Source organism: Falco rusticolus, chromosome 12 (assembly GCF_015220075.1).
Source record: "Falco rusticolus isolate bFalRus1 chromosome 12, bFalRus1.pri, whole genome shotgun sequence".
Classification (NCBI taxonomy): Eukaryota; Metazoa; Chordata; class Aves; order Falconiformes; family Falconidae; genus Falco; species Falco rusticolus.
In genome coordinates, this window is record NC_051198.1 from 28,346,937 (window position 1) to 28,363,139 (window position 16,203).

Consider the following 16,203-nt stretch of genomic DNA (forward strand, 5'->3'; position numbering starts at 1 on the left):
ACTGAGTGCTTTGTCTCCCTGATTTCATTTACTTTTTTGAGTCTAATGGAAAGTGGGAACTGTTAAAGTTCAGAATTTTTTTGTTTATTCTAAGAATCTATTGGAATGTAGAATGCCTCCATATTAGGGCTTTGGGTGTTGATCTCAAGGCTCACATGCCAGCACTTGAAGCTTTGCTAATGTTAAATCATTAACATAACAAGAGTGCTTGGTTTCCAGCAAGAACTCCTTGTTAAGCCTTGATTGACACCTGTTTGAGCAGGCTGCTGCCAACAGTTTTTGTGTTTTCCTTGATTCCTGGTCTCTCAGTGGGCCTATGTGGAACCAAACTAGGCTGTGGAGAAGGTGGATGTGGTGCTTGCACTGTTATGATATCCAAGTATGATCCCTTTCGGAAGAAAATCCTGTATCCTTTGCAATTTGAACTCTTCAACAGAGAAATGAAATGAGGACACATCCAGGTTCTTGACATTCCAGACATGGTACTAATTTAAAAAAAAAAGTTATATAATGTATGTTTCTGCCAAAACATAATTCTTCACTTTCAGAGCATAAACTCAGAAGGCTAATGTGAGAACATATTTTTTTCTACAGCATTGCACAGTGTTGATAGGGAACTATTTTATTGTGCCCTAAAATATCTGCACTGACTCTAGCATGCAGGCTATCTGCTTTTCCCAATTCAGAAAACCTTTATTTTTTTTCTCTTGTAATGTAATAAACTTTTTGTTGTGATGACCCAAATAATTATTACTGTGATAAAATCTTTATTGCTGTTGTATTACTATAATAATCTGGTTTCTGTATGCCAGCAGATACTAACATTTTCTCTACTTCTATTATAACCTTCAGAATTACTCGTATTACCTGAAACAAACTTTCTTCCTGTTCTTACTTTAATTAATGGAAGAGTGAAGCAATGGAATCAAACAAAAAAGGGAATGGAAAGAGAGGATAACCAGGGATAGGCCAGGACAGGCCCTGGTTTATTTTTACTGGGGGGAATGGAAAGCACTGAAATCTTGGATTTATTTGGAATAATGTTTGGAGCTACTTTGACTTGGGATCATTTAACTCTAGTGGTTCTGCTTAGGAATGTGGCCTTGAATAAGGTATCTTTAGGGTCATTATTCTGCCTTGATAGAAATGAAATAAAATAGCTAGTTCCTGTAAGAATTTTGGCAACATTATTCTGTTTTCCTTCAGCCTGGACTCCTTCCCCGTGTGTACCATCTAGAAATGGTTTCCTAGGTAAAAGGCCAAGAGCTCTGTGCCTTTATGTAACTTTGTGAGTGGGCCAGGCCAGCTGTGTGACATCTTGGTATTTGTAGTCCACCCCTATAAATTACTTACATGGGTTCTGTAGCTTAACATGCAATGAGAATGTTTAAAGTTGTTATTTCTAGGTCAAACCCTACGGTGCATACTCAGTTTAAATTTCAAGCGAAGTTGATGAGAACTTTGGCTGACTAGGTGCTAAAAGATTTGCTTTGTAACTAATACCTGAATCGGATCTATTTAAGTTCTCCTATTGTGTCCACTGCTACAGTTTCTGAGTACTCTTTAATCCTCCGGTTCCCTTTTTTCTTTGTTGAGCAGCAATGTCAAATGAAGTGACCTTAATTTATTATTTTAGTCACCATACTGCCAATGCTTGCCTCTTCCCTGTTTGTGCTCTGCATCACGTAGCTGTAACTACTGTTGAAGGTATAGGAAACACAAAATCCAGGCTGCACCCAGCCCAGGTAAGATATTAATACCGGGACTTTCAAACCCTCTATTCATGTTTTCTTATGTTAATCCTGTTCCAGGGTGCTGGGACTTCCATCATGATGTGAAATTTGGGAGTGTGACTTTCCACATGAGTAGTCTTTACTTGCAGGAATGATTAAATGATGGAATCAAACTCCCGGGTCAATGCTGGAGCTCTGTTTTGCCCTAACAAGTTAACTGGCGCTATCCTAATGGTGCTAATTAGCACTTAACTGGTGCCAATGATTTCGTTCTAGGGCTACATGGCTGGACTTGGTCCAAACCTTCGTTCTAGGGCTACATGGCTGGACTTGGTCCAAACCTGGACAAATCCCGGGAACTGGGAAGACTGATGTGGTGAAAGCCTATATAAAGACTTGGAGCCAAGAAATCTGAGTTAGGTTTTGGCTTTCCTATGGCCTTCCATGAATGGCCTTGACTTCTTGTCTTGCATAGTTAGGAACCTTCACTGCAGTAACATTTGGTTCAGCAACGTTTCTGGAGTCCCAGAATATTTTTTGTGGGGAGGAGTGACAGGAATGCGAAGCCTTGCTCATCTAGCAAGGTGTTATAATGCACTTTTTATGGAAGCAGACGTGCCTCAGCGTTTTCAGAGATACTGCTCCTTTAAAGGGAAACTATGATTTATCTCAGTTGGTACAGTGGGCAGGACTTGTGCCAATAACTATCTAAGACAGTAAACAACAAAGTGAAAAATAAGTTAGACACGCATGAATGAATGGCACCTAGTTTGACCTTTGTTTGCTTGTTGTCTTTCACTTCCCTTCCCTGCAGATTCTAACGGCTAAGCTTTGAAATTCAGACTCAGGTCTATACAGGTAGCTCCAGCTTTTCTAGCATGGTAAATCTGAAGAACTCCTAATCTCATTCTACTCCAGTCTCATAAGACCTTACCTGGAGTACTGCATTCAGCTCTGGGGCCCCAAGCATAAGAATGACCTGGACCTGTTGGAGTGAGTCCAGAGGAGGCCACAAAGATGATGGGAGAGCTGGAGCACCTCTCCCATGAAGACAGGCTGAGAGAGTTGGGGTTGCTCAGCCTGGAGAAGAGAAGGCTGTGGGGAGACCTTATAGGGGGACTTATAAGAAAGATGGGGACAGACTATTTAGTAGAGCCTGTAGCTATAGGACAAGGGGTAGTGGTTTGCAACAAAATGTTCATAAATTTAGATTAGCTATTAGGAAGAAATTCTTTACTACAAGGGTGGTGAGACACTGGAACAAGTTGCCCAGAGAGACTGTGGATGCTCCAACTGTGGAGGTGTTCAAGGCCAGGTTGGATGGGGCTTCGAGCAACCTGGTCTAGTGGAAGGTGTCCCTGCCTGTGGTGGGCAGGTTGGAACTAGATGATCTTTAAGGTCCCTTCCAACCCAACCCATTCTGTGATTCACTGGAGGCTTCTAGTCGCTTTCAGTTACAGTGGGAGTTCAAAGCATAGATGCAAAGTGTTCCCTTCTTTGAAGTCTGCTTCACAGATTAATTGACCATCTCATCAGAGAACATTTGATGATAATCTCAGCTCCTCTAGCGAGATTGTATTTTAACAGGGATGTTACAGAAACAAGCACAATAAACTCACATTGATACTATCAGCTGATAATTGTTGTTACTTTTTCTCAGGAGAGAATAGCAAAAAGTCATGGGTCCCAGTGTGGCTTCTGCACTCCAGGCATTGTCATGTCCATGTATACGTTGCTTCGGAACAAACCTGAGCCCAGAATGGAGGACATAGAAGATGCTTTCCAAGGTAAATGCTCATAGCCCTGCAAGAGATGAAACCTGCTTTGCTTTCATTACCCCTGCTTCACCAAAAGGGATGGAGGTGCACCTTTGTTTAATGTATTTTGTTAAAGACAACTGATTATTATGAGGTTAAGAACTAGCTTTTCTGCTAGGAGATTGGCCAGGTGCTATGAAGTGAACAAAAATGGCCTGTAGAAGATCTCACAGAAGCTCATTGTTTGCTCTGAAGCAGGCACAAGTGGCCTCAGTCTTGGATTAGGACCTCACTAAACGGAGACCAAAATGTGACCTGTTCATGGGGGGGGGGGGGGGGCTTGTAAGAGCCTCCACACCTTCTTGTTTATTCATTGCTGTCACAAGAGCCTGCAGAGGTGACAGAGAGCATTTATGCCAGCCAACCTCAAGTAAAGGACCAAGACAGCAATATAGGTGATGGAATGGGGCAGAATCCAGCTGAGTAAATCACCTGAGAGGCTGCTGTTATCGCTGAGCTAGAACTGTTACCATGCTTCCAGCAGTGACCTGAGGGGAAATGAGATGCAGGAGAAAGCAACCTCCTTGTAATTCAGGAGTTGGTATACTGATTAGGCTCACACAATTGAGGTAAATGAATACTGAATAGGGCAGACTGATAATTTTTTTTTAATTAATTTCAATTTAAAATTTCAACAAAAAGGGATGGTGGGATTGTTGCAAGATTACTAATGAAATTTTCCTTCTCCCGTTTTTTTTCATTAGCTTTATCTAGATTTGACCAGCTTTTGTGAGAAACAATAAAAGGTTCTAAAAGAAGAGAAGTTCTCAGCCAAATGACATAAAATCTTTATCCTTTTGTTTTGGCAATGCAGGGAACTTGTGTCGGTGCACAGGGTACAGACCAATTCTGGAAGGATACAGGACATTTGCTAAAGTAAGTGGCTTCAGATAATGTTTAAAAAAATACACCACGAGCTGAAATGGGGAAGAAGGAAACATACATGCTACAGCCACCCAGCTACAACAACACTGCTCCAACTCTTGACCCCTTTGTGTGTACTTCATGCATTAATAATGCAGGAAGACCAACTCTTTTACTCATTCCACTTGTTGGAATTGCAGCACTTTAATAAGATCTGCCCAATTGTCCCTTTTTTGTGTGTCTCTGAAAAACTCACTATCTCTGCGTAATACAGCTTGCAGATAGATGATCCTTGACGTGGAAAAAGTGCAAAGGTATGGTGCATGAAAATGCACATACTGTGGGGGGGAATCTGATGAGAAAGTTGCTTTCTTGGAAGATCAGCTGCAGAGCAGAATAGCTCTGGAAAGAAAGTGGAGTCATTTCTGTATAGCTCCTGACCGGAATTAATCTGTTGGTTTGGGTGAGGTACGAAGCTTTGCCATAAGTTTTCACTAGTCCTTTTGTTCCTGAAGGACTACTGGAGGCTGTGAAGAAAAGTAGATCATTAGGTACTTCAGTGATTACTAGCCACTTGTGAGGCAACACCGGTATTAAATGTCAGAAGTAAAGAATTTAGAATGCTGCCCACTAATTCCGTTTCATTGTCTGGAATGATGATCACCAAAAGAGAATACAAGCAGTAGTGAAATCTATTACAATGGCTGGTAAACCCAGTTGATACAGTTGGGTTTCCAACAGGCTTTGTACAGTGTCTCACCAAAGGCTTTTAAAGACAATAAGCAGCCATGGGGTAAGAGGGAAGATCTCTGTATGGATGAAACATTGGTTAAAAGGTGGGAAATGACAGGTAGGAGAAAATGGTGTAGTTTTACAATGAAGGGAGGTCACTGGTGGATTTCTGCTGGGAGCTGTGGTGGGAGCAAGGTTGTTCAAGACATCCCTAAATGCAGTGGAAAATTGAGTAGTGATGTGAGAGAGTGAGTTAACTGATGTCAAGTTAGTCTGGGTAGTGAAAACAGTAACAGATTTTGAGGAACTTCAGAAGGACTTTATGAACCTGAGCGACTGAAGAACGGAATGGGATACAAAGCTCAGGGCAAATAAATGTGAAGCAAGTTACAGAATGAAAGGCAGTCCTCATTTCACATGTAAAATGACAGGCTGTGAGCAGACACAAGATCATCTTCCTGTTACCATGCAGGAAGATGATCTTGGAGGTATGGTAGACAGTTCCACGGAAGCATGAATTCAGTGCTCACTGGCAAACAAAACAAGTCAAAGGCTAGAGAGCAAACCAGAAAACACTGTCATGCCACTGTCTGCATCATGATTCTTCCTGCACTTGAGCGCTTTGTGCGGTTCTGGTCCTCTCATCTCTAATAGAGTATAGCAGAATAGGAAAAGATTCAGAGAAGTGGAATAAGGATCATATCTGTGGTAATCTGGCTTCCATACAAGTAGTCTGGGATGCTTCAGCCTGGAAAAAAGATGCCAGGGAGGGGAAGGGGCTCTACACAACCCTTACAGCGGTTTGTGTTGACCTCTGACAGAGAGCTACAAAATTGTGACTGTCAGGTGGAATGTGGACAGGCATCTGCTGTTTGCTGGCTCTTCCAATATAGAAGCAGTGTCAAGAAATGAAACTAGTAGGAGTAAGGTTGAAAACAAAGGCAGATGATCTACCACCAGGTAGCTGACCTGCAGAACTCACCAAAGAGTGTTGTGGGTATCAAAAACTTACAGGGCTCCAGGGGACTCTTAGCAGGTACTTGGACAGAGCTACTAAAGAGACAGAAACCATACTGGGCTCAGGTAGTCCCCTGAGCTGAATGCAATTAGATGCAGGTGGGGTACCAGGGGTTGTATTGTATGTGCTGGTCCCTTTTCTCTGGGTATATCCTTTCAGCTCCAGCTGGACCAGAGATACTGGCTGAATGGTCAGAGTAGTTCTAAACCAGGTCTATCAGTAGACTGGATATGACCTAGACATCACGCTGCAGGACACTGCCTTCCACTGGCAAGGGAGACACCTACTTGCTTGGCACCTTCCATCTCCCATTCCTGCTTTGGGTATAATAAACGTGGGATCAATTTCTCTCTAAAGCGAATCAGGTCTACTTCATTTCTTTGGAATCTGCACGTTTTTTTCTCAGAGTTTTTGTCCCCACAGGACTTGAATTGCTGTGGCAGAGTAGCCAATGGCACTGGATGCTGTCGTAGTGAGAGGGAAAATAGCATGGTAAGCTGAATTTTAAAAGCCATAACCTCAATTTGCAATACAGTACTAGAGTTTTGATGCATTAGTCACCTCTCTGGCCCTACTGTGGTATACTGGCACATATTCAGAGCTGTCTGAGCTGGTCTGAATGTCTGCTTCTTAGAAAACACTGTGACTGCATATGTCCTGGTTAGCATGGCTAGCCATCATGACACAGGTTCTACTTCAGTGTGCTACATATGTTCCTTCTGAATCTGTGCGGTGCAACGCTTTCGTGAAATAAAATGGTGACAACTACAAGCAATGTCACTAGCTTCTGGTATATTGAAGTGATCCATCTTTCTGTGAAAACAGATCTGAAACCCACTTAATTCTGCAGTGTAATCTTTCTCAAACTTTGTAGTCCAATGATGAATGAAACCATTTAATCACCATTCCAATAAATTGCACAATTGGAGCATTTTGGTGTATCTGAAGGAAAAAAGTAAATCATATTTAATGTACTAGTTGAGGCACAAACAATGGAGGGCTGAAACCAAGGAACTGGGGCATAAGGTAGTATGAGTATAAAATGAGTTTAGGAAAGAGAGAATATAATTAAATTATTTTCCAGGAAATTTCAGTGAATTCCTGTGGATTCTTTTTTAGGAAGCATCCAGCATTGCATGGATTACTCCAGCAATTAAGGCTGCTTAGAGTTCTTTAGTCAAAGTAGTTTATTAATGAAAAGTATTACTGCAAATTTTTGTGATTGATAAAAGGGGAGGAATATATCCTGTAAACATTGGAATGTTGTGACTGTGTAGAATAGCTGAAGCATGCTTGTTTGTTCAGAATGGGGGCTGCTGTGGAGGGAAAGCCAATGGTCCAGGCTGCTGCATGAATGGAAAAGAAGACAATATGGTAAGGTGCCTCTCAAATATTACTTTTTTCTCTATTTCTGATGTTTTGAAGTCTTAGCTCTGTCTTGTTCTGTGCCAAAGCTCCATACTTCTAATTTATCTGTATTTATGTAAAGCAGTTTTTATATTTTATGGTGGTCTTGCCTCAAAAGAGGTACCTAAGATGTAATTTAACATGCCAATGTGGAAGTGATATCACTTTTGATTAGCAAAAGCCTGTTAGTGTGTTCAGGGTTCAGGTTTCTGACCAGACATGCGCTGTTATCAGAAAAAGATGACTGAAGAGCCTGAAATGCTGGTTCAGGTGGTATCTTTACACTGCATTTGCCATTCTTTGCTCCATGAAATAATAATAGGGATTTGACTGGAAAGAGGAATGAGTTAGGGCTGTATGTGGATAGCTTTCTCTGCTGCCCAGCCATTTGCTTTTTCTCCCTCGTAGGCAATGATCTCCTCCAGCCTCTTCAACACTTCTGAGTTCCAGCCATTGGACCCTACACAGGAGCCAATCTTCCCACCAGAGCTAATGGTAAGTATATTCAAACAGAAATAGTATGTGGTTCCTTGGTTTTGTTGCTCTGCCCAGGGTTTGAGTGCCTGCAGTGTCTCTGCCTTGAGGAAAAGGCAGTACACAAGATGGCTGCTGGTGAAAGAAGATGTGTGGGCATGAACGCTTCTGTTTTATAAAAGGGAAGGCTTTTAAGCCAGGGTGGCTTGAAAGATACGCAGGCCAAGTGGCTGCCCCAGCTGGCTGGCTTTCCTCTCTTTCTTACCATACGTGCTTGCTCTTGGGTTGCCCTCCTTTCCGGTCACTGCCTCCCCAGGGGTGAAACAGTGGCTGACATCTAGATTTCAGTTTAATAGGTCAGATGTGAACTTCTACATTAGACAGCCGTATCTGAACTAATCACCCTGTGCTCCCTTTATAGTGTAGGAAGAGAAGCATGAGCTATGGGATGCAGCTGAATGTTTCAACTAGATGACCTCCCAAAAGCACCAACTTCTCTCCACTCAGTGTAGCAGGAGTAGAAGTTGGCTGGCTCACACTGACATAAAAAGTTAAATGTGATTAGTTTCTCTCCAGGTTTCGTTCCTGTCTTTTTTTGGGGGTAGTTTTCTCCTAAGTAAATGTGTCCCAGACAGGAATCTAGTCCAGCATATGGCATGTTTACAGCTTTCTTCACATTTAACAAACAACTGAAATCCAGCCCTTAGTTCTGCTGCTGCACCCAGCCTAAACATGTCAGGAGCTGCAGCATGAGTAGGTTCCCATAGACCATAGCATAATATATATTTAGCTTGAGGTAAGTCCCCTCTGTTTCCTCTCTTAGACGTTTTCCTACCTAAGGTTGATCTAATGTTGCTGGGAGGCAGCCATGTTAGGCTGGTTTCTTCAGTCACTGGATGAAGGAATTAAAAAGGGAACCAGAATGTGGGCTTGCAGCTAGTAACTAAAATTCAGTGGTGCTAAAGACTGACATTTTTGCAGTGAGATAAGAATAGAAAACCCATTACTTCTAAGAATGCTGAAGCCATGGGCATCTACCAGAACTTTGGTCAGATGGAGCTTGCTGGAGAGGTCTTGCTGGGGAGATGTGGCAGCAGGATGCACCTGGCAGTATTAGGAAGGGAAAACTTTTGTCAGCATGAAAAAGACCCTTGTCACTGCTAGCGGAAGGATGGGGAATGGCTAACTGCCAACAGCAGTGTGGATATCACAGCCACCTATCAGTAACTCGACTGAAATGGAGCTAAGCCTGGCATAGGCGTGGGCAGCATGTGAGCGGGGATTCTTGGCTCGATGTAGGGTCTGAGCTCTATCTGAACTCACTTTGCAGACTCAGAGTAACAAGCAGCAGAAACAGATGTGTTTCAAAGGCGAGCGTGTAATGTGGATCCAGCCTACAACTCTCAAGGAACTGGTGGCTCTCAAATCGCAGTACCCCAGTGCCAAGCTTGTTGTGGGGAACACAGAAGTGGGTAAGAGCAGTTGGAACACTTTACATGGAGTATTTTGTGAGAACAGTGCAAATGTAAACCTCCTTCATGCCATTGCTGTTAATAATCTTTAGGATGTATGTAGGAACAAATTTTCTTCTCAGGTAGATTAATCTCACAGTGATGTTTTTCCATGGTGTTTGCTGTGTTGAGCAAAAAAAAAATAAAAATGTGGTTATCTAGACCTGAGCTTTTGTGCTAGTTTTGTGGAATTTTGAGAAGAGGGGAGTGACACAGCATTAGTGTCCTTGTAATCGCATGAATTCAGATGTGAAACCTGTGTTTTGGAAGATTTTTCAGTGAATAAACTCAAAACTTGAAATCTTACTGTTTTTCCCCTGAAAATATATACTCCTGCATACATACATGCTGAGGAGGAGAGTTCAGATGTATTAGTAATTCTGTTATCCTGAGCAATTGGTTCAGGAAACAATCCTCAAACTTTGTATGGCTGATTGTATTCATTGTTCTTTCCTGAAGGATCATGTACAACAATAGCCAGGTTGCACAAGCACTAAACAGTGTATTTATGATTATTGTAATCCTAGAAAAGAGTCTCTAAAACTTCTCTGATGGAATTCTGGTATTAGTGAGAAAACAGCTTTTAGTCTGGTATATCTGTGACCTTACATAGTCTCTGTAACAGATGGTCAATGAACTGGCTCTTTAATAGTCTTGTTGCCATTTCTTTGGGAAACAGTTAACTTAAGCTTTGTCACCTGCACGTAACTGAAGGACTCTTCTTTTTCCTTAAGGTATTGAGATGAGATTAAAGAACATGCTGTATCCAGTGATCATAGCACCAGCATGGATCTCCGAAATGAATGCTGTTCAGCACACTGAAACAGGTGAGTAAAAAAGAGGCAGAATACCTGTGAAGTGAGTGGGGACTCCACAGAATGACAAAGAGGATATGAAGGAAAATCCCCAGTCTAAAAACTGCTTTCTGTATGCATTGATGCCTCTCCTGTGCAGGGAATCGAGTGAGTGATATATATATATAAAAAATAATATATCAGAGGGCTTTCACTAGTATATCAGACATTTTATGTTTGGTGTTTTACGTATATTGACTGGGTTAATAATGGGTTTCAGTGGACAATCTTTTTATTTAGAAAGATTTTAAAATTAGTAACTGGGGGAAAGATGCTGGATTTGACAAGTCTAAGTGACTAAGTATTGCATTTATATTTGTGGTGGAAATAGGTCAACCTTACAAATAAAGTAATTAGGACAATGTAGTGCATGTGGCCCAATGTCTGGTAGCATGTTTAAGGTGTAGAAACTGGAGAGGAGGTGGAGTTCACTTCTTAAAGGCCAAACTAATACCTATAGGAGGGTGATATCGTTCATAATATAATACACTGAGGCAAAAGGGTGGTGGGTTACTTTCATGTGAGGGGCAGTACCACTATAAGCTGTGACTTAAATGTGATTTTTTTTTACTGAGAATGTGATGTTGACATGCAGTGTATACAACATAGTCTAGTGTGACTGAATGTCTTCTCTAAACCCTGCTCTTTGATTAGACTCAGTGGCATCTAAGTTTTATAGATAGTTATAACTGTCTTCCTGTAGCTTAATGTTTGGGAGAGCAACAATTCTTTTTGTTTGTTTACAGGGGTAATCTTTGGTGCTGCCTGTACCCTGAGCTCAGTAGAGGAGGTTCTGAGAAAAGCAGTGGCAGAGCTTCCTCCTTACAAAACAGAGATCTTCCATGCTGTCCTTGAACAGCTGCGCTGGTTTGCAGGGCCACAGATCAGGAATGTTGCCGTAAGTGACTCAGGAGCATTAGGGACTGGAATTGAAAGAGTCTGAGCAGCTGGCCTGCCTCATCCAGTGTCGGTGTGCCTTGTGCTTCTCGCACAAGAGCATTTGCAAACCTAGGCAAAGCAGCTAGTGCACATAAACCAACCCCAGGAAATGATAGCAACGTAGGTCTTAGCTGGTGTCTGTGCTATACTGGTATCGCAGACTTAGCAAGCAAGGGAAACCTGGCAGTTGTCCAGCTATTCCACTTCTGTTATCAGGATAAGTAGGGGAAACAGTAGTGAGATTTGACTAGTTTAACAAAAATGTATTTAGAGTGCTGGAAAAACTTCAAAGAAGCAGGAGTGTAGATTTTTGCCAGCTCAACTATGGTAGTTGTAGTGCTAATGTATCAGATTGGCCAAATTTTCCTCTAGTTTTAAAGGGAAAAGAGGAAGTGGGTTTGGTGTGTTCAAACTAGTTATACTAAAAGAAAAAAATATCAAGCAAGCAGATGAACCAACCTACCAAACACAAAATTTTGTTCCACAAGATACTGTGCCATACACTTATTGTAGCCAAAAAACTTAGGTTCCTGAATGTTACTGAAAAGATGCTCTATACTTTCATGACTCTTCCTTTAATTGCAGCTACAGTGATTGAATTTTGGCATTGTTGGGCGTATGTGGTTTGAGCACGAGGTGGTTTTGATGCGTTACCCAAAGACTGTTCCTAAAACTGTTTTGGGCGAGTGTTAGTATTGACTGGGACAGCAATTGATTTCATGGGGTTTACATTTTCCCACTTCATTAGGGGCCTAAAATTGCTGATGGAACAAAAAGCATTTATCAGAGCTAACCTCTAATGCACTGTGTATGTAGCAGTGCAGGATTACAAGATACTATGACTGTATCTTCAGTTTTTTAAATATTTATCTGATGCATATATTATCACTCTAGGCTCTTGGTGGTAACATAATGACAGCAAGCCCCATCTCTGACTTAAATCCTGTGTTAATGGCAAGTGGAAGCAAACTGACTCTGGTATCAAATGGTGAGTTCCTTAATTTCCTCGTGGCACTGTGGGGAGTTGGATAGTTAACAGACCTTTGCCATGGATTGTTAGGTCAGGTCAGAACTTGAAAGTGGAAGTTAACATTAAGTAAAATAGGCTTAGTCTGAGTCTGAGCCCTTTTAAAGGCTGAATTCCTAAAGCTAGGCCTAGGTTTGGCTTCCTAAAGCATTTTGAACTTCTATGCCATAATGAATTGCTGGTACTGTGTATGTATGTGTATGTTACAGACATGTCCTTGTGAAGAGCTGGTTGTAGATGTCTATTGATGTAAAAAAATAGACATGACATTGTTTCTGTCACTATCATACCTTGATCATTGTGGATTTTTCAGATAAAGATTTGTTTTTTCTGTGAAGAAGGCCAAATGTCTCAGTATTTGCTCTTAGGAAGATTTTTTTTTTAATAGATTTCTTGAAGTGGACTGTCTGATCAGTGATTTTCTCTTGTACTGGTTTGTGTGCAGCTTAGGGAAAGGGGAAAGAGGGAATTATGTTGGGATGTTGGAAACTGGTTCACCTGGAGGCTCAGCTTTAATTAGATAAAGGAGGGAGGTCTCTTTGATCAGTTCCTGGGCAAACAAATCGTGTGTAGGCAGAAGATGTCATAGATTCCATAAGGACCAAAGTAAATCTGAGAAAATCCTTCCTGATTTGGTGAAAGAGGGTGGAAAAATGAAAACTGCTATCATATCATGAGTAATTTGTGTAGGTTGAAGGCTTTCACGCATACAGTTTCCGTTCTTCAGCTAAGTTGTTCATTCATCTGCCATTGATCTCTCCTTGCTGTACAGAGGGCAAAAGGACTATCACAATGGATGAGAAGTTTTTCACCGGATATAGAAAGACAATAGTTAAGCCTGAAGAAATACTTCTCTCTGTTGAAATACCCTACAGCAAGAAGGTAAGCTTGTAGGAAAAGACTTCAATGTCCATGGAGCTAAATCACTGTTATCTGAGTGTAATTTTTAGCATTAGGCACCTTTTTCCATGGAGACTGACCTCCAAACGCAGTGTAGTTCCAAGTGGACCAGGAAGCAGCTAAATTATGTCATAAAAATCTAGCAACATGCTGGTTTTGGCAAGCAAGGAGAACTGGGCTTCATGGTAAAATACACTAAGCCCAAGTGCAAAGAACATAAATTTCATTTTGTCCGAAGCTTTTTGAATGGATTCAGTTATGATGAAAGGTGATGTTCCCAGAGGTCTCAGTTTTGTTGGCAAAATAGTACAGCAAAGGTGCTAGCAGTTCCTGAAGTTCTTGCTTAAATTCTGTGAACTGAAATGGGGAAAAGAAGTGGGGAAAGGTGTGTATGGATAAGAGGGAAGTTCAGTATCTGCATCCTTGCCTTGCAAGACTGAAACTACAAGGACTGATTATTGGGGCAATGATTAGCAATAAGGACTGATTATTATTTTGGCAATGCGGAGTTGCAACTTCAAATGTGCCTGCAAAACTTCCTTCAAACAGAGCAATGAACACCTCTTCTGTAGCAGCACTAACCATAACTAATTCAGAGTGTCTAAGAGAGAAACCTCTTTTTTCCCTTTAGGGCTGAGAACATCAGGCTGTAGTTTTATGGCTGTGAAGGTATTTACCTTTTTAGGGCTTAGAGCTAGAAGATGCAAGGATTCACAGTGTAGTGACACATTTTCTTTATAAATGGAAAACACTGACATACTTGAAATGTCATCATTTTATGAGGTAGAACCAATAAATCCTTTGTCTATCCTTTTTAGTTTTTCTAACTATAAAGAAAACACAGCTATTTTGTTTATGGTGTTTTCCCATCCATTTCTGAATAATTCTTCTTTGATCTTGTGATAATTGCAGGAAGCATTGCCTTTTGCCAAAATCAGAAACATGCTTGAGGTAGTCAATGGAAATCACCATATTCCTCCACCCATATGACAGTCATGGCAATTACCCAAAACAAATGTCTTGCAGCAGGGCAATGGCTTCACCCCTAGGTTATATGCAGCTCATTGATCTGAAAAACTAAAACAACTTTTGAACTTGCTACTTCATGGTTTCTTGGCTGATCTTTGCTCACAATCATCAAGTCAGAGAGACTAAAGCTCATCAGAGGATGTCTGAGGGTGCTGGCACGTGGCAGGCAAAGTCTTCTGGAACTGTGATTTCCTCACAACTGGAAGCAGAGCTGTGTCAGCACACAGCTAGATCAAATTTTTTGGTTTGTTTGTTTAAAACTGGTGTTGCCTCTTGCATTGATGTGGCTTGTCACACCAAGGGTAAGACTGGTGAAACAGACAGAATTACGTTAAAGAAGTTTAGTAGTTTATGAGATTCAGTGTTACTGCAGGGGAACTGAGCTCCAGGTAGTTTTTATCGCAGAGCGGCTGTTAAGGGAGAGGAGCTAACACCTTTATTTCCTGCAAGTTTGTGTGTCAGATATTTAAGATAATCAGGGAATAAAGATTTTTGAGTCTATACTTAGAAGGGGATTGAAGCTGAGCAAAGATAGTATTTAGAAAAGGAAACAGCTCACTGGATTAGAGGTAAAATATAAACAGATACCAGAAAAGAAAATTTGTATATAACAAGGCATTCCTAGAAGGACATAACCTTTGTTTAACAACCCTCTTTCTCTTCTGGACTATAAAAACATTCCTTGTGTTCCAGATAATGTTCGCAAATGTTATGCACCACTTATGATATTGCTTACTTAGCGACCATCATTTTTTTTATGTCCTTTCCCTTGCATACATCTTTCTCTATCACATTTGTCACTGTTACTTGATTTTTATTATAATAGTGTTCTATATTGCATAGATGTTTACTGGTTTTCAAATAGAAAAAGCCTGACAACACAATACTTATCTTTGAAAACCAATCTTAACCTACTGTTTGCTCAGTATTCCTGTCATAGGGTCATAGTATTGACCTGCTGAAGAGGCAGAAAGTAGTCATAAAGTCTTACTTCATCCTTATAGTTAGTATCCTCCAACCTTCATCTGTTATTGATCTCTGTATTCCACAGGGGTAGACTGAAAAAATTGACATGGAAACAATGTTTTTGCAGTTATGACTATTGCCTATGAATCTTTTTGATCCTGTGGATTTCTTTATGTGCTCCTACCTGGGTTTGCATCTTATCCAGAAGGCAAGAGGGGAGACTAACCTACGTCCCCAATATGCAACAAGGGTTTCTTGGTTTTCCTGTGAGAATAACTAACAGAAAAACTTAGAAACTTTCACTGTGATAGTTTAGAGGGGACATGCTCTGTTGTTTTACCAAGAGGTATGGAAGACATGGACAGCTGATGTGATGGTTACTTTACCTACACCTGGTAAGGAAAAATACACAGTACCTTTCCTCCCACAGAACTCTGTACTAAGAAAACTAAGGTGTCTTGTGAGGAGTGAAGGCAAATATTGGCCTTTTGTTGTAGTCATAGTATTGGAAGTCTTCTCTGAAGTGTGCAGTGAGAGAAAAGGCTGCTTTTTCTCCTCTTTAAAATCTAATTGGTTTAACAAGCAGAGTTGCAGAATGTCCTCATTGGGAGGATGCTATTGATGCTCCTCTGCTATTATCTGCTGGCTGCCTACTAATTACTTGAATTCAGGAAATGAAACACACCCTTTGGTTATATCTCCAGTAACAAGTTCTCTGTGCACAAAAGGGGTCTCTTGTGAAACTCTTCTCATTGCCAACAATAGAGGAATTGTTCTTTACAATAATGAAAGAATTGCTGTCCACTTCTGATTAGAAATAATTAATGGAACAAACTGCTATGCTCTGCAGAGTCACTTGGATAAGCTATTAGAGAAGAAACTTGGCAGAAAACTCTCCAGAAGGGCTGTACAAAGACATCAGATCCGATTCC

At 41.0% G+C, this 16,203-nt stretch overlaps 1 protein-coding gene across 2 annotated transcripts in view; it reads left to right on the forward strand.

Annotated features, from left to right (window-relative positions):
• XDH (xanthine dehydrogenase) overlaps positions 1–16,203 on the forward strand; it is a 60,057-nt gene that overhangs the window by 17,629 nt on the left and 26,225 nt on the right. For both annotated transcript variants that reach the window (XM_037405131.1, XM_037405130.1), the window contains 12 exons: positions 310–406; positions 1,637–1,745; positions 3,394–3,520; positions 4,365–4,426; positions 6,588–6,656; positions 7,470–7,538; positions 7,980–8,066; positions 9,376–9,517; positions 10,291–10,383; positions 11,157–11,308; positions 12,244–12,337; positions 13,149–13,258. In XM_037405131.1, the coding sequence (XP_037261028.1) occupies positions 369–406; positions 1,637–1,745; positions 3,394–3,520; positions 4,365–4,426; positions 6,588–6,656; positions 7,470–7,538; positions 7,980–8,066; positions 9,376–9,517; positions 10,291–10,383; positions 11,157–11,308; positions 12,244–12,337; positions 13,149–13,258 (1,152 nt within the window). In that variant the 5' untranslated portion in view covers positions 310–368. The remainder of the gene's footprint in view (positions 1–309; positions 407–1,636; positions 1,746–3,393; positions 3,521–4,364; positions 4,427–6,587; positions 6,657–7,469; positions 7,539–7,979; positions 8,067–9,375; positions 9,518–10,290; positions 10,384–11,156; positions 11,309–12,243; positions 12,338–13,148; positions 13,259–16,203) is intronic.